The sequence below is a fragment of the Macaca thibetana genome, chromosome 5 (genome assembly GCF_024542745.1).
Source record: "Macaca thibetana thibetana isolate TM-01 chromosome 5, ASM2454274v1, whole genome shotgun sequence".
NCBI classification, from domain to species: Eukaryota; Metazoa; Chordata; class Mammalia; order Primates; family Cercopithecidae; genus Macaca; species Macaca thibetana.
Window position 1 is genome coordinate 85,738,245 of NC_065582.1, and position 25,383 is coordinate 85,763,627.

The following is a 25,383-nucleotide window of genomic DNA, read 5'->3' on the forward strand; positions in this document are numbered from 1 at the left end:
TCTGTCCCTAAAAAGCCACCTAACATATTATTTTATGATTATCTTAAGATTCAAGAACTTAAGGCAAATGAACATCAACTTTTTAAGTTAAAAAAAGATGTCAATGAGACACAGAAAAAAGTGTCCGAAATGGAGCAACTAAAGAAACAAATAAAAGACCAAAGCTTAACTCTGAGTAAAATAGAAACAGAGAACTTAAATTTGGCTCAGAAACTTCATGAAAACCTTGAAGAAATGAAATCTGTAATGAAAGAAAGAGATAATCTAAGAAGAGTAGAGGAAACACTCAAACTGGAGAGAGACCAACTCATGGAAAGCCTACAAGAAACCAAAGCTAGAGTGAGTTGTGTTCTTTCTTTACCCTACCATTATATTCACATATTTGGGCAAAAATACAGTCTTCACTGCAGCATTGTGTGTGGTGACCAAAACCTAGAAATAATCTAACTGTCCACCAATAAGGCACTATCTGTATAATGGATAACTAAGCACAAGAATGGAAAACTAAGCATAAGAATGGTGTACTCTTTATGTGATATTGATTTAGAAAGATGTCCAAGTGGTGTGAAAGGAGAAGGCTATGGAGGAGGCTACCAGCAGGAAATTTTACTTTACTGTTCTAATTTGGGAGGTTGTATAATGCTTGTTTTTAACTGTGAGTGTATAGTTTTTAAGATTTTGTTTAAACTCATTAATTATTAAGTAAAGGTAATGTGCTTTTATGTCATTATATTTCTTGATTTCTTCTAACAATAAAGGATCTGGAAATACAACAGGAACTAAAAACTGCTCATATGCTATCAAAAGAACACAAGGAAACTATTGATAAGCTTAGAGAAAAAATTTTAGAAAAGACAACTCAAATTTCAAACATTCAAAAGGATTTAGATAAATCAAAAGATGAATTACAGAAAAAGGTATGTGTTGTTTTGTTCTTCTTTTGGAAGTAACTTTGTCCGAATTATTCATGGAATTAAAAAGATATAGATACAGATATGTAGATATACATGTGCATATAGAACACAAGTAGACGCTATTTTCCTTCCTTGAAGAAACTGCTTACATTCTAACTTGTTTTACAATTATCTCAAGATCCAAGAACTTCGGAAAAAAGAACTTCATCTGCTTAGAATGAAAGAAGATGTCAATATGAGTCATAAAAAAATTAATGAGATGGAACAGTTGAAGAAGCAATTTGAGGCCCAAAACTTATCTGTGCAAAATGTGAGAATGGATAACTTCCAGTTGACTAAGAAACTTCATGAAAGCCTTGAAGAAATTAGAATTGTAGCTAAAGAAAGAGATGAGCTAAGGAGGATAAAAGAATCTCTCAAAATGGAAAGGGACCAATTCGTAGCAACCTTAAGGGAAATGATAGCTAGAGTGAGTTCAGAATCTTCTGCTGTGTAGTAACTATTAATAAGAATTAAGCTTTTTTGAAAAGAATTACAATGTTTTTATTTCTCTTTCTGGAAATTTCTATGAACAGTAAAGGATAGTGGGAAATGGTTACTATAATTTTCACACAATAGAAAACAGTTTTAAAAGAAGCAAAAATATTTTCAGAAAATAACATTTAATTCTTTCTTTTTATAAAGTGTGTTAAAGCAGACTATTTCCCTTAATATAACATTTTAAAGTTGTTTTTTTTTTAAATCAAGAGATAGCATTATTCTAAATGGAGAAATATTTGAAGGATTAGATTTGTAAGAGAGCAAATATTCCCATTTCTCTACCTATACATGCTGGAGTTCTAGAGTTGGGCTCTTATTGGTGAAGTTAAAAGGAAAAAAAGGCAAGATAAATATAAAAATTAAGTTCCTCTGGTATGACTATTTTTAGATATTCAGAATTATATATCTTAAAATATCTAATTAAATCCTCTTTTTAAAAGTAACAAAGTTCAGACAAATAAGTTGATTAAAATCTGTAAAAATATTGTTTATTCTCATTTCTTTATATGGGCCTTAACTAAGTTTATAAAGAGATTTAATTGATTCAACAAATATTCTTCTAGGTACTGTAGTGAACAAGATAAATAAGTGGGAGAAAATGTTTTTGTTTCACTTTATACTTTTTAATCAGAAATGCAAAATGTACACAGAATATGAACTTTTCCAAGGGGCTGGGAAGAATATATGACTAGGGTTTGAAACACAATAGACAGTACAGGTGATTTTAAGTATATTTGGTTGGTGGCAATAAGGTGCTTTAGGATAAAAGTAAGTGCCCCTGTTAAAACTACAAGTGAATAATGCAGAGATTTGGAAGAGTAGGAATCAGAAATTAAAATCTAATTTGTTTGTTTTCCTGGTTATTTGTTCGTTTATTTATTTATGTATTTATTTTTATAGAGACAGGGTCTCACTATGTATCCCAGGCTGGTTTTGGGCTCCTGAACTCAAGTGATCCTCCTGCCTCGGCCTCCCAGAGTGCTGGGATTACAGGCGTGAACTACCATGCCTGGCCCGAAAACCTAATTTGTAGCTGTGAAAACAAATCCTATCTCCAAAAATTATATGGTTTTTCTACTTTTTTCCCAGTGAGTTGAGGTCACTCCCTATAAAACTTACTGGTACTGTTATTTATTTTCTGATGATTTTAACATTGCTTTTGAGTTACAAGTGTAATACTTAATTCCATTATTAAAATGTCATGTAATTTAAGTGTCCTGTTAGACATTATATGTGAATATAGTCATGACAAAAGCCCTGTTTATTTTATTTTCTTTTTACCAAAGCAGGACCAACAGAACCACCAAGTAAAACCTGAAAAGAGGTTACTAAGTGATGGACAACAGCACCTTACAGAAAGCCTGAGAGAAAAGTGCTCTAGAATAAAAGTAAGTACCTCCTGTTAAAACTACAAATCATTATTGGTTCCCTTCCAAAGACTTACCGAAACCTAAAGTGGAATTGAAGGAACCTCTGAAATGAATAGATAGTGCTCAGTATTTTTCTAAACATTGTAACCTAGTACAGGTGTGTATGTGTAATGCACACATACACAAACAACAATGGGACCTTGTGAATTTAAGTCCTCACCAGAAAAGTAATACTTGAGCAAATACCTGAAGGAGGTAAAGGGTCAGGCCATACAGATGTCTGAAAAGACCCTTATAGGCAAAGGGAACAGCGAGTACAAAGTTCCTGAGGCAGAAGACTCCGTGGTGGTTCAAGGAACATCGAAAAGGGGCAAGCTGCTAACAAATGAGTTCAGAGAGTTATCAGGGAAGAGGCAAGCTGTGGGACGCGAAAAAAGACTGAGTTTTATTAAGTGAGATGGAGATCCACTGGTGAATTTTTACCGCAAGAGAAACATAATCTGACTTACACTTTAAAGGGATGACTCTTAATTGTTATATTGAAAATAGAGTGGAAGCAGGAAGACCATTATAAAAACTAATTTCAATCACCCAGGCAGAGATCATCCTGGCCTGTCCCAGAGAGGGAGCAATAGAGGTAGTGAGAAGTGTTGAGATTCTGAATATACATTGAAGGGAAAGCCAACAGGATTTGCAGTCACACCTGTTGGAATGCAAGATCTCTAAGGACATTTTTGTTTTGTTTATGACTGTATCGTTTAGCACATTCGTGACATAAGTCAGTGTTCAATATGCTGCTGTATACCGTAGCTGATTCATCCTAAAACCAAAAACAGGAATCCCCTCTCCAACACTCCAGATTGATTAACATCTAGCTTTTCTTAAATTATTAAAAATAAAGGGCTCATTCTTGTGAGAACGCCCTTGTTTTATTGTTTCGCACCCTGAACTAAACATGTTACCCACTACATGATTACAGCAACTTGAATTTTACATATTTCTCTACCTGTGCTCTGACCAGTGTGTCACCTGCATAGCCTCAAGTCACTTGAGTCTATGGGCCCAGGTTTATTGCATGTCTACTGTGTGCCACGTACCATACTGGGTGTTTTACCTCATGATATAGGCTTTATTGCTCCGTTCATAAACAAGGAAACTGCGGCTCAGAAAGGAAGTTTAGCAGTTGCCCAAGGTTACACAGCTAGTAAATTGGTAGAATCTCAATTTTAAACTAAGTCAGACTTGTATCTGACTTATTTCAAAACTTGGGTGTAGAAACATTTTTATAAATATAATTTTGTCTCCTTCAAGCTAAATGACTGTGTCTGTTTTATAAATTACATAGATATATAGGTATAGATCATATATTTTACTTGACCCCAGAAAACTTTGTGGTAATTATTGTGGTCTCCCTGTTGTGAAAATGGCTCAGTGACTTCCCCAGTCAAGAAGTGGCATGGCTGGAACCTGAACTCTACATCTGATAAAGGGATAGAAAACAGACTGTAGGCAGATAGTAGGATTGTGTGAAGTATCTATACCAAGCTGACAAATAGGTGGTTTGATTCTTAATCACTTGTTTTATCTGCTAACTCCGACTGCCTACTGTAAACATAAACCAGCACTCAACCATGAACTACAATACATAATTAATTGAATTTACTCAAATTTCTCATCAGACTTTGTCAATGTTGATTCAAATCATGAATATTCAAAAAACTAAAAGAAAATGCATCAAAATGTTAAGAATGGTTGGTCCTGGCTTTCTTTGTTATATTTGCTTAAATTTTTTAAATTGCCATAATGATTATCTATTATTTCTGTAATCCAAAATGACAACAAGAGTTTCCTTTTGTTTTTAAATACAAAGATCTTTATCTCTGCCCTACAGAAAATGTTAAAGCGTGAGTTTTGTTACAATTCTAGAGTTGTAACTACTTATTGTTATATTAGAATGAATTGTTATAAATTGAGTGAATTCTCATTTCCTTTAGGAGCTTTTGAAGAGATACTCAGAGATGGATGATCATTATGAGTGCTTGAATAGATTGTCTCTTGACTTGGAGAAGGAAATTGAAATCCAAAAAGAGCTTTCAATGAGAGTTAAAGCAAACCTCTCACTTCCCTATTTACAAACCAAACAAATTGAAAAACTTTTTACTGCAAACCAGAGATGTTCCATGGAATTCCACAGAATCATGAAGAAACTTAAGGTACCATCTTTTTTAGTAATATCCTTGTAAATATTGCTGTAAATTTCAGTTACAAACATCCTGCTTCGGGTGCCGGCATATTTGCTATTTAGTATTCTTACTACCAAATTAAAGATTATGTGAGTCTGAGCACAGTAATATGTAGGATAGTCAATACGCCTATCACCTGGTCATTCAACAACACCTGAACTTTGCCTGTGGGCCTAGACGTTATGTCAGGGTGCTCCGGAGGCAGATGATAGTTAACATCTCAAAGATCTCATAGTCTGGGGTGAGACAGACATATAAACAGGTATTAAGTGCAATGATAGAAGTGCATGCAAGTTATATGACGTACTAAATAAAGTTACAGAAGATGAAACTGTAGTGGAAGCCAGACTCAATAACAAAGCTTGGAGTCCTTTTTGTAGATGGGGAATCATTAGACAGTTATTTTAAGTGGTGGTGGTAACAGGATCTGATTACCACTTAGGTACTAAACTAAAGAATAAAGAAGAAATGAGTTTGAGGGAGATAAGCCTAGTGGCAGAAAGCAATAAGAGGCAGTTACAGTGGTCCAGATGAGATTTTATATGTGACTGTACTACTAGGGAAGGTTTCATAGGGCTAGAGAGGACAAACAAGGTTAAAGAAATATTTAGCAGCTTAAAATAGCAGGTCTACATAATTGATAGTGGACATAAGGGAGAGAAGTTTAGATGGAGTTCTTGGATTTGGGCTTAGTGAGGTTTGTGGATAGTGGTACCATTAACTAAGATTCAAAAATAGAGAAACAAGGTAGATGAGGCAGGAGATTGTTTAATTTGAGATGTCTGGGGGCTGAAATACGTATGATGGAACATCCAAGAAGAGAAACCAAGTAGACATTTAGATGTGAGTTTGAGGTTTGGCAGGAGGAAAATAAGGACTAACATTTGAGACTGATCAGCATATAGGTGATAGATAATACATTTGTAAGATCATCCAGGAAACATAATGAAGAGTAAGAGCCTTAGGATAAAAACAGAACTCTGGAAAAGATAAATGTCTAAGAGTCAGTAGCAGAAAAGTGAGCAACACATGGGTTAAAGGTTGGAAAAGTCAAAGATAACAGGAGAGAACCTAGCAAAAGTGCTGCTACCCAAATCAGCGGAGAAAAGCATGTCAGAGATGAAGTTATGAGTGGCAAATACTTCAGAGAGTCAGAATATGGACTGAAGATATTCTCTCAATGTGGTGATAATGGAACTCATTAGTGATCATTGTCAGAACAGTTTCAATTGAGTAGTTAAGGAAGAGACCAGATTATAATAGATTAAGGAATGGTGGAAGTTGAGGAATAAGGAAGCTGTTATCTACCCTACATGGGTAGATTGCCCTTCAGGCCCTGGTAATTCTTCCACAAATCCTGGTAATCAGACATCTAGAATTATTCATGAAGTCCATGAGACATATGGCATTCAAATTGTTGTGTCCTTGAAGCCAAATATCTAAATATGCTTGACAAGGAAGTCTTTTTTTTTTTTTTTTTGGAATGGAGTCTTGCTCTGTTGCCCAGGCTGAAGTGCAGTGGTGCGATCTCAGCTCACTGCAAGCTCCGCCTCCTGGGTTCACGCCATTCTCCTGCCTCAGCCTCCCAAGTAGCTGGGACTGCAGGTGCCCACCACCACACCTAGCTAATTTTTTGTATTTTTAGTAGAGACGGGGTTTCACCATGTTAGCCAGGATGGTCTCCATCTCCTGACCTTGTGATTCGCCTGCCTCGGCCTCCCAAAGTGCTAGGATTACAGGCATGAGCCACTGTGTCTGACCAACAAGGAAGTCATGAGACATGTAACATCATCTTCTTGGTTACCCAATCAGGGTTACCCAATCAGGGTTGGCAGGATAGGATGTTGAAAATGAGTCTCATGAGTTTAACTGGGAAACCCAGGTGATTGGCAATGTAATTAGTCAAAAACGGGGCAATAGAAAAAGGAGGACTTGTAGAAAAAGGGATCATGTTACATTTTAAACATGTTGAATTTGAAGTACTTGTAAGACATCCAAGAAGTATATCTAATAGGAAGTCAGAAATAAGGAAGTATAGGTCTGGGAGTTAGTTATTCTCCTAAGATACTAAGAGGAAAAAAATGAGGATAGAGAGAAGCTCTTTCCTTTTTCCTCACTTGTGAGAGGATATAGGTAAATAAGAGATGTCATCCTACCTCAGTCTCAAGGATTAAAACTTCCTGTAAATGTGACAGAATTTTCATTTTCCAATTTGTTTAATTTTTTCTGCAAGTATGTGTTAAGCTATGTTACAAAAATAAAAGAAGAACAACATGAGTCCATCAATAAATTTGAAATGGATTTTATTGATGAAGTGGAAAAGCAAAAGGAATTGCTAATTAAAATACAGCACCTTCAACAAGATTGTGATGTACCATCCAGAGAATTAAGGGATCTCAAATTGAACCAGAATATGGATCTACATATTGAGGTATGATTTATTTTAAATGGATTTAATTAGATTTTAAGCCTTTTTATCAAGTAGAAAGGTACTTTTTCATGTGTTTAGAGCTATTTTCATTTACCAGAAATTGAAAATAGGTTGCAGAGTGATACCTGGCCAGACATAAAGACTGGCAAATAATGGACTAGCCTCCCTTCAGACCTCTACAGATACAGGAAAATTTCTTACCTCTGTACTGGGAGTCAGAAACTTCTTTATTGCAACAACTCCACATGGAATGTGTTACTTTTATTCATCTGTGTGAGGCTGGCATCCAGTTCCCAACATGTATGTAAGGTCTGCTAAATGTAGTAAAAAGCTACATTTAGAAACACTTCATGAAGCCAGCCCCAGTGGCATGCCTATAATTCCAGCCACTTAAGAGGCTCAGGCAGGAGGATCACTTGTCTCCAAGAATTCAAGACCAGCCTGGGCAACATAGTGAGACCATCTCAAAAAATAAAAATTAAGATGCACTTCAGGTATTGTAGCAATTAGTCACAAAATTGTCATTTTTACAAATTTTTATTTTAATAGGTACAATCTGTTACATCACATATACCGCCCAAATTATATTATGCAAATAACTAGAATAAAGTTTTAACTTACAATTATATTTCTTAGTTTACTTTAAAATATTAAGAAGTGATGTAAAAAGGAAGAAAAGCAAGAGTCCAGTAGGTATTGCCCTCTTTTTGTGGTGTGTGTGTATATATATATACATGATATTTGGATCAAAACTTTCCTAGTGTTTAAACAATTTGACACTTATTTTTCACACAGGAAATTCTCAAAGATTTCTCAGAAAGTGAGTTCCCTACCATAAAGACTGAATTTCAGCAAATACTAAGTAATAGGAAAGAAATGACACAGTTTTTGGAAGAGTGGTTAAATACTCGTTTTGATATAGAAAAGCTTAAAAATGGCATCCAGAAAGAAAATGATAGGATTTGTCAAATGAATAACTTCTTTAATAACAGAATAATTGTAAGTATTACTTTTTGCTGTACTACTTCTTTTTTGTTGCTGTTTGCTTTACTTGTCCTAACTCATTCTTAAAAGGGCAACTTATGTATATTTTCTTTATTTGTATATGCTTTTAAAAAATTGATTTGGTAAAACGTGTTCTTCCTCTAATGTATCCTTATCAATTCATACTGATCAAGGTAACGAAATCTTTTTGTATAATATTTAGTTTCCACTTGTGAAATCTTGAATCTTCTTACTCTTCTCTTTTTCTTCTCCTTCTCACTGCTTCTATAAGAACTGAGCTTTTTACACAAGTAGCCTTAGAGATCGTAAGACATGAGTCTGTTTCAAGGCTCTGGGCAGCAACTGTGGTAAAGTCATAGACAAGCCTGGTCAGCTACTTTAGTTGGGCCTCATGTGCTTTAATAAACTTTTTTTTTAAGAGCAGTTTTAGGATCACAGCAAAATTGAGCAGAAAGTACAGAGAGTTCCCTTATATCCCATCTCCACAAACAATCTCCACTATCAACAACCCACATCAGAGTGGCACATTTGGCACAATCAATAAACCTACACTGATACATCATTATCACCCAAAGTCTGTAGCTTACATTAGGGTTCACACTTGGCATAGTACATTCTATGAGTTACAAGTGTCAAATGACATGTATCCATCATTACAGTGTCATACAGAGTAATTTTACTATCCTGCCATAAAAATCCCCTGTGTTCCACCTATATTCATCACTTCACCTTCCTAAACCCTGGCAGCTGCTAATCTTTTTACCGTCTCCATAGTATCACCTTTTCCAGAATGTCATATGTTGGAATCATACAGTATATATAGCCTTTTCAGGTTGACAGTTTTCACTTAGTAATATTTATTTACGTTTTCTCCATGTCTTTTCGTGGCTTCATAGCTCTTTTTTTTTTTAATGCTGGATAATATTCCATTGTCTGTATGTACCTGTTTATCTACTCACCTACCAAAGGATATTTTGGTGGCTTGTATGTTTTGGCAATTATGAATTCAGCTGCTGTAAACATACATGTATATATTTTTGTGTGGACATACATTTTCAACTTAAATACCAAGGAATGCAATTTCTAGATCATATAGTAAAAATTTGTTTAGTTTTGTAAGAAACTGCCAGACAGTCTTCCAAAGGGGCTGTACCATTTTGCACTCCCAGCAACAAATAAAATTCCTGTTGCTCCACATTCTCATCAGCATTTGGTGTTGTCAGTTTGGGATTTTGACCGTTCTAGTAAGTGTGTAGTAGTATCTCATTCAATCTCCAATTCTCTAATAACATATGATGTTGAACATTTTTTATAGTTATTTGTCATCTGTGTATCTTTTCTGGTGAAATGTCCCTTCAGGTCTGTTGCCCCTATTTTAGTCAGGTTATTTGTTTTCTCATTGTTAAGGTTTAAGAATTGTTTGTATACTTTGAATATTGGTCATTTATCAGATGTGTCTTGGAAATATATTCTACCAGTCTGTAGCTTGTCTTCTCATTCTCTTGGCATTGTATTTCATAGTGCAGATTTTTAGTGTTAAAAAAAGTCTAGCTTATCAATTATTTCTTTCATAGATTATGCCTTTGAGTTTGTATCTAAAATATCACCAAACCCAAGATCATCTAGATTTTCTCCTATGCTGTCTTCCATAGTTTTTGTTTTACATTTAAACCTATGATCCATCTTGAGTTAATTTTTCTGAAGTGCTTAACGTCTTTTTTTTTTTTTTTTTTTTATTGCTTGTAGATGTCCAGATTCAGCACCATTGTATTGTCTTTGCTCCTTTGTCAATGATCATTTGACCACGTGGGATCTATTTCTGAGCTCTCTATTCTATTCCATTGATCTATTTGTTCTTTCATTGATAGCAAATCTGGAAACTGCTGATTTTTATAGTAAATCTGGGAGTCAAGTAATGTCAGTTCTCTGACGTTTTTCAACATTGTGTTGGTTATTCTGGGTCCTTTGCCTCTCCATATAAACTTTGGAATTAGTTTGTCCCTATTCACAAAATGACTTCCTATGGTTTTGCTGGGATTGCTTCTAATTTAAAGATGGAAAGAACTGACATCTTAACAATATCGTGTCTTTTTATCCATGAATATGGAATATTTCTCCATTTATTTGATTCTTCTACTTTTTTATCAGAGTCTGGTAGTTTTTTTCATATAGATCTTGTATATATTTGTTAGATTTGCCTATGTATTTTATTTTGGGGGGTGCTAGTAAAATGATAATGTATTTTTAATTTCAAATTACACTTGTAAATTGCTGGTATACAGGAAAGCTATTAACTTTTGTATATTGACTTATTATCCTGCAACTTTGCTATAGTTGCATATGAGTTCCAGGAGTATTTTTGTTGATGCCTTCAGATTTTCTATGTAGATAATCATGTCATATGTAAACAAAGAGAGTTTTATTTTATTTCTTCTTTACAGATTTGTGTACCTTGTATTTCCTTTACTTGTTTTATGACATTAGTTTGGACCTCTAGTACAGTGTTGAAAACCAGAGGTGAGAGGGGACATCCTTGCCTTGTTTCTGATCACAGCAGGAAGACTTCTAGTTTCTCATGATTAACTATGATGTTAGCTGTAGTTTTTTGTAGACATTCTTTATCAAGTTGTAGAGGTTCATCTCTATTGCTGAGAGTTTTAAATTATGAATGGGTATTGGATTTTGACAAATATTTTTTCTGCATCTATTGATATGATCATGTGATTTTTCTTCTTTAGCCTGTGATGGAATACATTAATTGATTTTTGAATGTTAAACCAGCCTTTCATACCTGGGATAAATCCCATTTGGTCATGTATAATCTTTTTTACACATGATTGGATTTGACTTCCTAATATTTTGTTGCGGTTTTCACATCGTTTTTTACATCTCTTTTTTTTTTTTTTTTTTTTTTTTTTTTGAGATGGAGTCTCACTCTGTCTCCCAGGCTGGAGTGCAATGGCGCGATCTCGGCTCACTGCAACCTCCGCCTGCCAGGTTCAAGCGATTCTCCTGCCTCAACCTCCTGAATAGCTGAGATTACAGGCACACATCACCATGCCTGACTAATTTTCATATTTTTAGTAGAGACAGGGTTTCACCATGTTGGTCAGGCTGGTCTCGAACTCCTGAGCTCGTGATCCACCCACCTCGGCCTCCCAAAGTGCTGGGATTACAGGCATGAGCCACTGCCCCCAGCTTTTACATCTATTTTTATGAGAGAGATTGGTCTGTAGTTTTCTTGTATAATGTCATCCATCATCTGGTTTTAGTATTAGAATAATGCTGACATCATAGAATGAGTTTCTGTTTCTATCTTCTGGAAGAGATTGTAGATTGTAGAGAATGGGTGTAGTTTTTCCTTAAATTTCTTAAATATTTGGTAGAATTCACCATTGAACTCATCTAGACCTGGTTCTTTCTGTTTTAGAAAGTTTTTAATTACTGACGCCATTTCTTTGATAGATATAGGCCTAATCAAACTGCCTTTCTTGTGTATTGGTAGATTGTATCTTTCAAAGAATTGGTCCATTTCATTTAAATTATCAAATTTGTGGGTTGTTCATAATTGTGGGTTGTAATAATTGAGTTGTTCATAATATTTTTTAATGTCCATGGGCTCTATAGTGATGTCCTCTCATCCATTTCTGATATTAGTAATTTGTATTCTTTTTCTTTTTCTTAGTTTGCCTAGCTAGAGGTTTATTAACTTTATTGATCTTTTCAAAGAACCAGTTTTTAGGATATTTATTTTCTCTATTAATTTTTCTGTTTCAGTTTTATTGATTTCTACTTTAACTTTTATTTCTTCTGCTTACTTTGGATTTAATTTGCTGCTCATTTTTAGTTTCCTAAGGTTAAAGCCTCATTTATTGATTTTTAGGTCTTTCCTCTTTTCTAATACATATATTCAATGCTACAAATTTTCCTCTAAGCAGTGCTTTTACTGCATTCCACAGATACTGATAAGTCATATTTTCATTTTTATTTAGTTCAAAATACATTTTAATTTCTCTTTATTTCTCCTGTGACCCATATGTTGTTTAGAAGTGTGTTGTTTAGAACTGTATTGTTTAAATATCTAATTATCTGCGGATTTTTCAGCTGTTTTGGATTTCTAGTTTAATTCCATTGTAGTCTGAGAGCAGACATGGTATGATGAGTCCAGAATGTGGTCTGTCTTCACAAATATTCAATGTGAGTTTGAGAAGAATATATAATATGCTGTTGTTGGATGAAGTAGTCAATAGATGTCAATTGCATCCAGTTGATAGATGGTACTGTTAAATTCAACTATGTCCTTACTGATTTTTCTGCCTGGTGGATCTGTTCACTTCTGATGAAGAGGCATTAAAGTCTACAACTATAATAGATTGATCTATTTCTCCTTGTAGTTTTATCATTTTTTGCCTCAAGTATTTTAATGCGTTTTTGCTAGGTGCATGCAAAATAAAAATTGTTATGTCTTCTTGGGGTATTGATGTCTTTATCACTATGTCCCTTTATCCCTGATAGTTTTCCTTGCTCTGAACTCTGCTATGTGTGAAATTAGTATCGCTACTTCATCTCTTTTGACTAGTTTTAACATGGTGTATCTTTCTCCATCCCTTTACTTTCTACTCTATGTGTCCTTATATTGAAGATGGGTTTCTTGTAGACAACATACAGTCAGCTCTTGTTTTTTGATCTGCTTTGACAGTCTTTTAATTGGTGTATTTAGACCATTGACATTTAAGGTGTTTATTGATATAATTGGATTAGTATCTGCCATATTGTTTCTGTTTTCTATTTTTTGTCCTTATTCTTTGTACCTATTTTTGTCTTCCACATTTTTTCTGCCTTTTATGATCTTAATTATTTTATGATTCCATCTTCTCTGCTTAGCATACAAGTACACTTCTATCTTGTTTTAGTGGTTGCTCTAGAGTTTGCAATATATCCATTTACAACTAATCTGAGTCCAATTTCAAATAACACTTTCCACCTCACAGATAATATAAGTACCTTATAATAACAACGTATTTATCATTTCTCCCTCCCATCCATTGTATCATTGCCATCATTCATCTCACTTATTGATAAGCATACATAAGTTAGCTCAGTTAGGCATAAGAAAATAAGTTTTTGTTTTACCTTCACTTATTCCTTCTCTTGTGCTCTTCCTTTCTATATGTAGATCTGAGTTTCTGACTATATCATTTTCCTTTCCTCTGAAGAACTTCTTTTTAACATTTCTTGCAAGGCCAGTCTACTGACAACAAATTCCCTCAATTTTTGTTTGTCTCAGAAAGTCTTTATGTCTACTTCACTTTTGAAGAATAATTTTACATAGTATAGAATTATAGTTTGGTATGTTTTCTCACTCTACTGTTTTCTAGCTTGAATAGCTTTAGAAAAATCAGATGTAATTCTTACCTTCACTCCCCTATAGGTAAGGTGTTTTTTCCCTTCCAGCTTCTTCAAATATTAAAACTTTGATTTTTCTGAAGTTTGAATATGATATGCTTAGATGTAGTTTTTGTTTTGTTTTGTTTTGTTTGGTATTTGTCCCGTTTAGCATTATGAGTTTCCTCGATTCCTGGTTTGGTGTACATTGTTAATCTGTGGAAATTCTTAATCATTATTACTTCACATATTCCAGCTCTTTCTTTTTCTGTTCACCTTCTGGTATTCCCATTATGTATACATTACACCTTTTATAATTACCCCACAGTTCTAGGATGTTGTTTAGGGTTTTTTTCAGTATTTTTACTCTTTGCTTTTCAGTTTTGGAAGTTTCCATTGTCATATTTCCAAGTTGAGTTTCTTGCTTCAGCCAGTCTACTGATGAACTCTTCAAGGGCATTCTTCATTTCTGTTAACAGCATTTTTGATCTCTAACATCTCTTTATTTTTTTTCTCAAAATTTCTATGTCTCTTCTTACATTGTTTATTTGTTCTTGCATGTCGTCTGCTTTTTCCACTAAAGCCCCTAGCATATTAATCAATTTTTTTTAAATTTCTGGTCTGATAACTCTAATGTTCCTGGCATTTCTGACTCTGGTTCTGATGCTTATTTAGTCTCTTCAAACTGTGTTTTTTGCCCTCTAGTATGTCTTGTAATTTTTTTTTGCTGAAAAGCAGGCATGATTTACTGGGTAAAAGTAACTGTAGCAAATAGGCCTTTAGTAGTGTAGTGGCAAGGTATGTGTGGTGTGTGGCAGGTGGAGTATATTTCCCTGACTTCACATGGAAGGCAAGAGCCAGCTGAAACTTAGTATTTTCCCCTCCTCCAGATATATTAGGCCCTGATAAAACCCCAGTATGTTAGGCTCTGGTAAAATAGTTTCTGCTGAGGGCAGACCTTAAGAAAAAATAAAAATGCTCTCTTTTATTTCAAAATGGTTCCTTTTCTCCTCTCCTGCCAGACTCACAAAGGGATTTCTCCAATGTTAACTGTGATGACTTGATAGATCTCCTGAAGGTAAAACGCAAAAGTGTAGCGGCCACTGTATGACTAGGTCCCCCAAAGTTTTTAACTTTCAGAGTTAACACTGAGCTCCAATAGTTCATCATTGCAATTCAGGGTTTCCTACCCCATAACTGGTTCCTGCAAAGGTTTCTGCTCTGTTATGATTCTCTGTGTCTCCCTCTCTGCCTCTCCAGTTTGGGGAGCATCCCTTTGCCTGCAACCTCACTTCTCTGGTGGATCTAAGCAGACTTGTAGATTTTTTTTTCATTTGTTTTGCTTTTTCCTTGTTGTTAGGATGGACTGGTAGCTTCTTTTTTTTTTTTTTTTTTTTTTTGAGACGGAGTCTCACTCTCACCCAAGCTGGAGTGCAGTGGCTCAATCTCAGCTTACTGCAACCTCCACCTCCTGGGTTCAAGCGATTCTCTTGCCTCAGCTTCCCGAGTAACTGGGACTACAGGTGCACACCACCAGGCCCAGCTAATTTTTGTATATTTTTTAGTAGAGACGGGGTTTCACCATGTTGGCCAGAATAGTCTCGATCTCTAGTCCTTGTGATCCCCCCGCCTCAGTCTCCCAAAGCGCTGGGATTACAGGCATGAGCCACTGCACATGTCCTGGACTGGCAACTTCTAAACACCTAAAATGCTAAACTAGAAACTTCAAAATTGTGATTTTTTTTTTTTATCATTGTTCCCAAGGTGATCAGCCCAAATGTACTGAGTCATAAGGACTAACATTGCTTAAGACCAGTTTGTTAACTTGTTTTACATTTCACTGATTGGTATTTGTTGAGTGCAAAAGTAATTGCAGTATTCATCCTGCTTTCAGAAGTAATCCCTTCTCTGTTTCATTGGTAAAACATGTAATAGTCAAAAGATTGCTTCTTTTTATTAAATTGGAGCTGTGGTAGCTAGATTAATATTATCATTTCCAAAATATATTTTATAGTTCATATGTTTGGGTAGTTCTTTTCTGACAATTTAATTTCATCTGCAAATTATATTGGAATCATGTTGAAATAAGGAATAATGCCCTTTTTAAAAAGTTTTCCCATGGAGAGTTCATCCTATTTATTGATTAGCCAGAGCTAGCAAAATAGCAGTTGGCTATTTCAAGAAAAAACAAAAGAGTCCACAATCAGTAGAGAAAGGCACAAAACCGATGTTTGGATGAGATCCTCTCTATTTGTAATTTGATGTTTTTCTTGTAATATTGAGGACCCAGTTGTGATTAGAGAGTAGGGATTTCTACTGTGTGGATCAGCATGTATATGTGGCTTCTTCCAGTACATAAGAGTCGGCATTAATAACTTGGTATGGTGTGAGGTCTGTAGTCCAGAGCCAAGGAGTGTTCAGGGTGTCAGGAACACAACGAATTTAAGATCTGAGCCTGGTAGAATGACCACAAAGCCACAAATGAGGTGATACCAATGGGGCATTCATGATGAGAACAGAAAGTACAATCAGTAGGAATTAGGAAGTAAAAAAGATATCAGTAATTTCAAAATTAGTTAGCCTTCAATATAAAAGAGTATTGTTTGTTATTCCCTGTACAGAAATACAGGATACTCAGATCAATTGCCAACAGCAGTGAGTTGTTTTCCCTTTTAACACTGAGGTTTGTTTTGTTTTTGTTTTTGTTTTTAGACAGAGTCTCGCTCTGTCACCCAGGCTGGAGTGCAGTGGCGCAATCTTGGTTCACTGCAACCTCTGTCCCCCAAGTTCAAGCAATTCTCCTGCCTCAGCCTCCGAAGTAGCTGGGACTACAGGCGCCCGCCACCAGGCCTGGCTAATTTTTGTGTTTTTAGTAGAGACGGGGTTTCACCGTATTGGCCAGGTTGGTCTCGAACTCCTGATCTTGTGATCCACCTGTGTTGGCCTCCCAAAGTGCTGGGATTACAGGCATGAGCCACCATGCCCGGCTAACATTGAGATTTGTAATGAAGCAGAAAAATAGATAATTGTTAAGTTTCTAGCTATGCTGTGCTGTTAGATATTGGTTAATGTTTCATTATCAGCCATAGCATATATAATGATTTTAACCTGCATAATTCTTCATGTTCTTTTCATATGTTAGTACAATCTAATAAAGTGAGATTATCATCTTGCAGATCAATATGAATCCTCTCTAGTCATTATTTTATTGTCATCATCCACATCCAACATCTGAAATTTCAGAAACTGATGCAAACTACAAAGAATATTCACATTCTTTTAAAGTACTGTTTTAGAATGTTCTAAATAATAAACCTCAGCCTATACACTGTCCTAGAATTCTAGGGTTTTTTAAAGTTTTTTAAAAATATGTATATCAAGACCCCCCCACCCCCGAGTGGATGCCATGGGTGGTACCAAACCCTATGTATTCTGTTTTTTTCTATACGTACATACCTATGATAAAGTTTAATTTATAAATTAGACATGGTAAGAGATTAATAACAACAGCTAATAAAATAGAATTTTGAACAATATACTATAGTAAAAGTTATATGAATGTGGACTCTCAAAATATGTTATTTTACTGCACTCTCGTTTCTTACGATGTGAGATGATAAGTGCCTACCTGATAAGATGAAGAAATATGAATGACCTAGACATTTTGATTTAGTCTTAGACTGCTATTGACCTTCTGTATTCCTGAATCCATGAATAATTCTTACTTGCAGTAAAGGGCTTGATGTCACTTTTTTCAGGGGATCCCTTGGTGAAGTCTTCATAGATGCTCAATGCTTGCTGGTCATCACACTGTCATCAACTAGAACACATTTCTGTTCTTGTCTTCCACCATAAATTTAATGCCTTTTCTAGCTTAACTAAGCACTTATCACACACTGTTGCAGGTTGAAGTGCTACAGCAAAAATAGCATAAATATCACAGATAAAAGATTCATTCTAACCATAGATCTTAGCAACCTCAACATATGATGGTTTTTTCTTATTAAGTTGAGAACTTTTACCTTTTCACTTAAAAGAAGCACTTGACAGCTTCACTGTGGCATGTCTAAATTCCCAGCATTACTACTCTTGTGCTTTGGGGCCATTATTAATTAAAATAAGGGTTACTTGGACACAAGTACTGCAATACAGCAGCAATCAGATAATCAGGGCGACTATCAAGTGAACAAGTAGTGTATGCTGGACAAGAGGATGATTTACATCCCAGGCAGGACTGAGCAGGATGACTCAAAATTTCACTGTGCTACTCAGAATGGTGTGCATTTCAAAACCTGTGAATTGTTTATTTCTGGAATTTCCCATTTAATATTTTCAGACCATTTTTGACTGAGAGTAACTGAAACCATGGAAAATAAAATCGCAGGTAAGTGGGGACTACTATAACTCGTTTTAGAGCTATAATGGTATTTTACTGTTCAATAGGCCATAATGAATGAATCAACAGAGTTTGAGGAAAGAAGTGCTACCATATCCAAAGAGTGGGAACAGGACCTGAAATCACTGAAAGAGAAAAATGAAAAACTATTTAAAAACTACCAAACATTAAAGACCTCCTTGGCATCTGGTGCCCAGGTTAATCCTACCACACAAGACAATAAGAATCCTCATGTTACATCAAGAGCTACACAGTTAACCACAGAGGTATATAATTTCTTATAAAATTTTCTTCACTTTGCAGCTTCGCCACAGAGTTTAGAGCAAAATTATAGTATTTACTTATTACCGAACATGAATACATTTATTTTTGTAAGTAATGGGCTTGATTTTTACTAGTAGTTCTACTCTGGCTATCATTTAACTAAACTAATTATAAAGCTAGACATTATGTAAGATACTATTATAAAACATAAATTGTAACTTCATTTGATTATTAAATTCATAAAATATAGTTTAAGTTACTACCGCTTAAGGTACAATTACCATGAAAGTTTTCCAAATCATGTGACTTTCTATTGAACTGTGATCTATGTCCGTATGCAGAACAAATATTCGCTTGGAGAGAAATAGCAATTTAACTTTTCTCTTATTATCACCAGCATATTTAATATTGCTTCATGTTGTAATCACAATAAAAATATGAGGTTAAAAATATAACAAGATTGTTATGCAGATTAACTTGTATCTAAGAACCAGTACATTATTTGAATAATCAAATTACCTTATTAACTACCCTTACTCAGGAGTCTAACAACATTGCAAAATGTTATATTGTGTTAGCACACAAAACGATTTTGTAGGGATCCCAATGGTAAATTAAAATTTATCATGTTTCACCAAAAACTTACGATAAAACATCAACCACCAGCTTAATGAAAACTAGATCACTAGTATACAGTGTTTTGATTTGTAGGGCATTACAGACCTCAGTCAGCTGGTACAGATAAAATAGAGGAAAGATGAAATCCATCTACCAAAATAATAATTTAAAGAAACAAAAGGAAAGTTGGTCAATCTTCAATGACCCAAGAAAATAGTCTAGCAGATAATAAAATATATGCTACTATCATTAGGCAAGTTTGGTGCAAGAATGGACAAGTAGAGCAGTGGAACAGAATAGAGAGTTCAGAAATATACCCAATTAAGTATCAGAATGTAGTACAGGTGTATGATAACAGTAACATTCAATTCAGTGGAAAAAAGGATGGTTTACTTGGCCAGGTGTGTGAGTCTGTAATCCCAGTACTTTGGGAGGCCAAGGTTGGAGGATTACTTGAGCCTAGGAGTTTAAGATGAGCTTGGACAACATAGTAAGGCCCTGTCTCTACAAAAAAAAAAAGTGTTTTTTAAATATGTTATCCAGGTGCAGTGGCGTCCACCTGTAGTCTCAGCTACTTGGGAGGCTTAGCTGGGAGGATTACTTGAGCCTGGGAGATCGAAACTGCAGTGAGCCATGATCATGCCACTGCACACCAGCCTAGGCAACAGAGTGAGACACTCTCAAAAAAAAAAAACAGAAAAGAAAGAAAAGATGGTTTGCTGAATGCATGATTTTGATACAACAGGATAGCCAACTGGAAAAAAATAAGACTGGATTCCTGTCTCACTCATTAAACAAAAATGAATTCTAAATGGGCCCCCAAAAATCCAGACATTTTGCCCAAAAAAAAAAAAAAAGTGTGGTGTGTATGTGTGAATAATGTGATACCTCTATGAAAAGAGATTCTATATGTCCATGAAGACAAAAAATAGGAGCGATCTATGTGTTGATAATGGAAAGATCTGGAAAAAATATGTTCTCAAGTTTTAAAATAAAGCAGAACTATATTTAGTATATTGTGTGTATACTATTTTTAGAAACTATATTCATGTATATTTGGTTATAGATAGAAAATTTCTGGAAGAATACACTTGAAAAAGTTTAGTAGTGATTGCTTCAGGGTCAACTTGGGGTCTGAGAAGGGGAGGCTTACTCTGCATTATATGTCTTTGAATTTTTTTCTACATATTTGTGTTTTTCTATTTAAGATTAATAAGGGTGGGCATGGTGGTTCATGCCTGTAATCCCAGCACTTTGGGAGGCCAAGGCAGGCAGATCACCTGAGGTCAGGAATTCAATACTGGCCTGGCCAACGTGGTGAAACCCCATCTCTACTAAAAGTACAAAAATTAGCCAGGCGTAGTGGCACACACCTGTAGTCCCAGCTACTCGGAAGGCTGAGGCAGGACAATCACTGGAATCCAGGAGGTGGAGTGCAGAGAGCCGAGATTGTGCCACTGCATTCCAGCCTGGGCAACGGAGCAAAACTCCATCTCCAAAAAAAATAAATAAATAAAAATTAATAAAAGTAAAGGGAAAGATAAGTTATATATATTACTTTAGAGAGTCAATTAACAAATGTCGTTTGTTTAAGTAGTGTTCATTTAAAATATGAGTGCCTGTTTAATATGCTTAGCACTATGCTGACTAATAAATCACATAACCACTGTGCTGTTTTTAACTGCATGTTTTAAGAATTTGCAGACAGATTATAATATAAACCTTTGACATTTTCAATCCAAAAATCATCATCTAAATGAGGGAAATAACATGTCTATAGATTGAATGATGTTTGGCCTCTCTTTGTTAATATAATCTGTGAAAAGTTAACAATACCTAAATATGATCATCTCTGTCTCAAATTTGTATACTGTGATTCTGTCTTGATGATAGAGCTTATGAATGTGTGCTTTTTCTAATAGAAAATTCGAGAACTGGAAAATTCACTACATGAAGCTAAAGAAAGTGCTATGCATAAGGAAAGCGAGATTATAAAGATGCAGAAAGAACTTGAGGTGACTAATGACATGATAGCAAAACTTCAAGCCAAAGTTAATGAATCAAATAAATGCCTGGAAACAACAAAAGAGACAATTCAAGTACTTCAGGTAACTTAAACATAAAAATAAAAATTGTTTGTTTGTTTAGCATATTGAATTCAGCAAATCTCTTGGTGCTCTGTTCTTCCATCTCACGACAACTTCCTACTACCTATGTGTGTCTGAAGTTCAATACTCATGCAGAAGCAACTTAACTTATAAGTGAAATGTAGGAGCGTATTGTCATGTAAAATGTTATTTTTATTATGTTGGAAAAATAATTTTTAAAAGACATACATGTTTACAGTTTAAAGTGTATATTTTTTTCATTTTTCAAAAAAAATGTATATCAAAATATATAATACTGTTAGATAAGTATATTTTTAAATTCTTTTCTTTCTACTTACTGCCCCTGTTACTGAGTCCCACCTGATGTCCCATGGGCTGAATCTGACCTGTTTTGGGGGGAAAAACCATAATTTAAACGTTTTTCAACTTGAATGTCATTAGACAAATCACACACTCATTAATCACTACTCCCTTTTGTTTTAGTTCCAGCCACTTCTCACATTTCTTCTACTCGAGTCTGATCCGAATTGGCATATTTAAATTTGCTGTTCTGCTCCAGTGTCTTTTCACTCCAGTTAAAATTAGGAACACGTCAAGAATGCCTGCTTTATTCATATTTAACATTGTTCTAAAAATTCTGGTCTATTCAGTGAGACATGAGTAGAGAGGCAAAAGGAAAAATTAATTTTTTTTGACAATTATTGTTATAGCTGGAAACTAAAAAATTCAACTATAAAGTTTTAGAATGTTGTAATTTTTTAATATTACAAATAATTGATCACAATTTTTATTCATTCCACAAATATTTGCTGAGCACCAGCTATGTGTCACTCACTGTTCTAGAGGCCAGTGAAAAAACAAAGCCCATGCCAGCAAAGAACTTACATTCTAGTTGAAGGAGACAGAATATTAACTTAAAATGTAAAATATAGAAGGTATATTGTTATATATGTTATATATATTAAGAAGTATATTATATCTCAAGTGGTGAAAAGTGAAATGGAAAAAAATTAAGCCAGACAAGGGGGTACATGGTTCTGGGTGAAGGTGGACATGTGTGGGAAGAGAGATGATTGTATATAGGGGAGTTGAGGAATGTCACACCAGTAAGATGATCTGAAGGAAGTGATAGGGCAAACTGTGTGGCCAGGGAGAAATGTTCCAGGCAAAGGAAATAGCAAACTGAAAACAACAAGCAAGGTAGTACATCCAGAGCAGAATGAGCAAGAGGATAGAGGTAGAAAGTAAGGTGAGAAGTAGCCGAGGACCAGATCATAAAGACCCTGTAAGCTGTTTTCAGAACTCTCATTTCTATTCTGGGAGAGATGGAAACAAAGGCTTCTCAATGGGAAAAGGATAGTCTGATCAACTAATGATGCTAGATAACTAAATATCCATCCGCAAGCAAAAAAAAAAAGACAACTTATACTTTTCACAAAAATTAACTCAAAATAGATCATAGACATAAATGTAAAATGCGAAACTAGAAAACTCAAGATGACATAGCAGTTCTAAGTGACCTTGGGTTTGGCAATTTTTTTAGATATAATACAAGAAGTACAATCCATAAAGAAAAAAACTGGTAAGTTGGATTTTATTGAGACAAACTTCTGCTTTGCAAAAGACGCTGTCCAGAGAATAAAGAGAAGCCACAGACTGGCAGAAACTATATACAAAAGATGAATCTGGTGAAGGAATGTTATACAAAATAGACAAAGAACTCTTAAAACCAACTATAAGAAACAACCAGTCAATCTTTTAATTGGCAAAAGACCCAGATGACAAATAACCATATGAAAAGATGCTTCATATCATATGTCATTAGAGAATCACAGATTAAAATAATAGACAATTACAAACCTACCAGAATAGCCAAAATCCAAAACACCGAGAACACCAAATGCTGGTGTATGGAGCAGAAGGAATTCTTACTAATTGCTGGTGGACATGCAAAATGCTACAGCCACTGTGGAAGATGGTTTGGCAGTTTCTTACAAAACTAAGCATACTTGTATGATTGAGCAGTTGTATTCCTTGGTATTTACTCAGATGAGCTGAGAATGTATGTACACACAAAAGGCCGCATGTGTATGTTAATAGCAGCTGTGTTCATAATTGCTAAGACTTAGACACACCCAAGCTGTCTTTCAGTGGGTAAATGGATAAACTGGTACATTCATACAATGGAATAGTTTTCAGCAATTAAATGAGAGGGCCGGGTGCAGTGACTCACGCCTGTAATCCCAGCACTTTGGGAGGCCAAGGCAGGCAGATCACCTGAGATCAGGATTTCAAGACCAGCCTCCCCGACATGGCAAACCCTGTCTCTACTAAAAATACAAAAAAAGTAGCCAGGCATGGTGGTGAGTGCCTGTAATCCCACCTACTCAGGGGGCTGAGGCAGGAGAATCGCTTGAACCCAGGAGGCGAAGGTTGCAGTGAGCCAAGATCGCACCACTGCACCCCAGCCCAGACGACAAGAGCAAAACTTTGTCTTAAAAAAAAAAAAAAAGAAAGGAATGATAGGACCTTTAGTACACATTGCTTAGTGGAAGAAGCCAATCTGAAAAGGCTACATACTGTATGATTTCAAGTATATGACATTTTTAGAAAGGCAAAACTAAGAGACAGTAAAAAAAAAATAAAGTTACCAGGGATAATGCAGAAGAGAGGGATGAATAGGCAGAGCACAGGGTTTTTTAGGACAGTGAAACTATTCTGTATGATACTGTAATGATGGACATGTGCCATTTTACATTTGTCAAAACCCACCGAATGAACAATACAAATAAACTGTCATGGAAATTATAGATCTTAATAATGTATCAATATTCATCACTTATAACATGTGCCATACTAATACATGAGGTTAATATGGGGAAAAAGGAATAGGGGACACTGGGTATGTAGGAACTCCCAGTGTTTTCCATTCCATTTTTCTGGAAACTAAAACTGCTGCTGTCAAATATAGTGTTTTGTATCACTGGATGGAACTATGTTTCAGTACAAAATATAACTAGTAATGCTCTGTTTTGTGGCCTGAATTTAGTTCTAGTTTGATGTTTACATCACTGTTTCGTTTTCTGATTTACCTTTTTCCAGTGGCCTTTTCATTATTTCCAACTTTTTTCATTTTGTAGGTATTTTCAATTGAAAAAAATATATTTATTTTAAGAAATAAAAATCATGTTTCTTTTTTTTTTTTTTTTTGAGACGGAGTCTTGCTCTGTCGCCCAGGCTGGAGTGCAGTGGCCGGATCGCAGCTCACTGCAAGCTCCGCCTCCCGGGTTTACGCCATTTTCCTGCCTCAGCCTCCGGAGTAGCTGGGACTACAGGCGCCTGGCACCTCGCCCGGCTAGTTTTTTGTATTTTTTAGTAGAGACGGGGTTTCACCGTGTTAGCCAGGATGGTCTCGATCTCCTGACCTCATGATCCGCCCATCTCGGCCTCCCAAAGTGCTGGGATTACAGGCTTGAGCCACCGCGCCCGGCCAAAAATCATGTTTCTAATTGCGAAAATCGTGTTTCTAATTGCTTATTAGCTTCAAATAGACTTCATATCAATATCTAGTTATTCAGTTAAAATTGATGCTTTTTCATATATTTGGAATTGTTTGCTATTTTAAAATGTCCTTAATTAGAGCAAAGACAGCTAACCATTCTTTAAAATTGGAGAAATTGAAGCTCCTCTAATAATTATTTTTATTTTCTCTAAAAAAAAAAAATAGGACAAAGTTGCTTTAGGAGCTAAGCCGTATAAAGAAGAAATTGAAGATCTCAAAACGAAGCTTGTGAAAATAGACCTAGAGAAAATGAAAAATGCCAAAGAATTTGAAAAGGAGTACGTATTTGTCTTAATTTAATGTTATTTTAATAGCTTTTCTTCCTAAACTACATATACTTTTCATTAGTTAAATTTTTAAAATAAAATTTATGAAAACATTGTTACTGCTCTTCTTTAAAAAGTATAAACATCCATAGATTTTAAGACTCAAAAAAAAACATGAAATACGTTCTCACTTACTAATGCATCACCTTATACTGTTTATTCTCTCTGGTCCTCGCATTCATAATCAGTAAAGAAAGTTTTATATTAGAGGATTTGTTAAG

General features: G+C 35.1%; 1 protein-coding gene across 8 annotated transcripts in view; it reads left to right on the forward strand.

Annotated features, from left to right (window-relative positions):
• Positions 1–25,383, forward strand: part of CENPE (centromere protein E) — an 87,158-nt gene that overhangs the window by 52,487 nt on the left and 9,288 nt on the right. For 3 of the 8 annotated variants that reach the window (XM_050791892.1, XM_050791896.1, XM_050791893.1), the window contains 10 exons: positions 49–339; positions 759–917; positions 1,093–1,383; positions 2,744–2,842; positions 4,819–5,037; positions 7,301–7,498; positions 8,294–8,497; positions 18,332–18,550; positions 21,089–21,274; positions 25,002–25,114. In XM_050791892.1, the coding sequence (XP_050647849.1) occupies positions 49–339; positions 759–917; positions 1,093–1,383; positions 2,744–2,842; positions 4,819–5,037; positions 7,301–7,498; positions 8,294–8,497; positions 18,332–18,550; positions 21,089–21,274; positions 25,002–25,114 (1,979 nt within the window). Of the gene's footprint in view, positions 1–48; positions 340–758; positions 918–1,092; positions 1,384–2,740; positions 2,843–4,818; positions 5,038–7,300; positions 7,499–8,293; positions 8,498–18,331; positions 18,551–21,088; positions 21,275–25,001; positions 25,115–25,383 lie in introns of all 8 variants that reach the window. The other 5 variants (XM_050791898.1, XM_050791900.1, XM_050791894.1 and 2 more) reach the window with 4 other exon arrangements.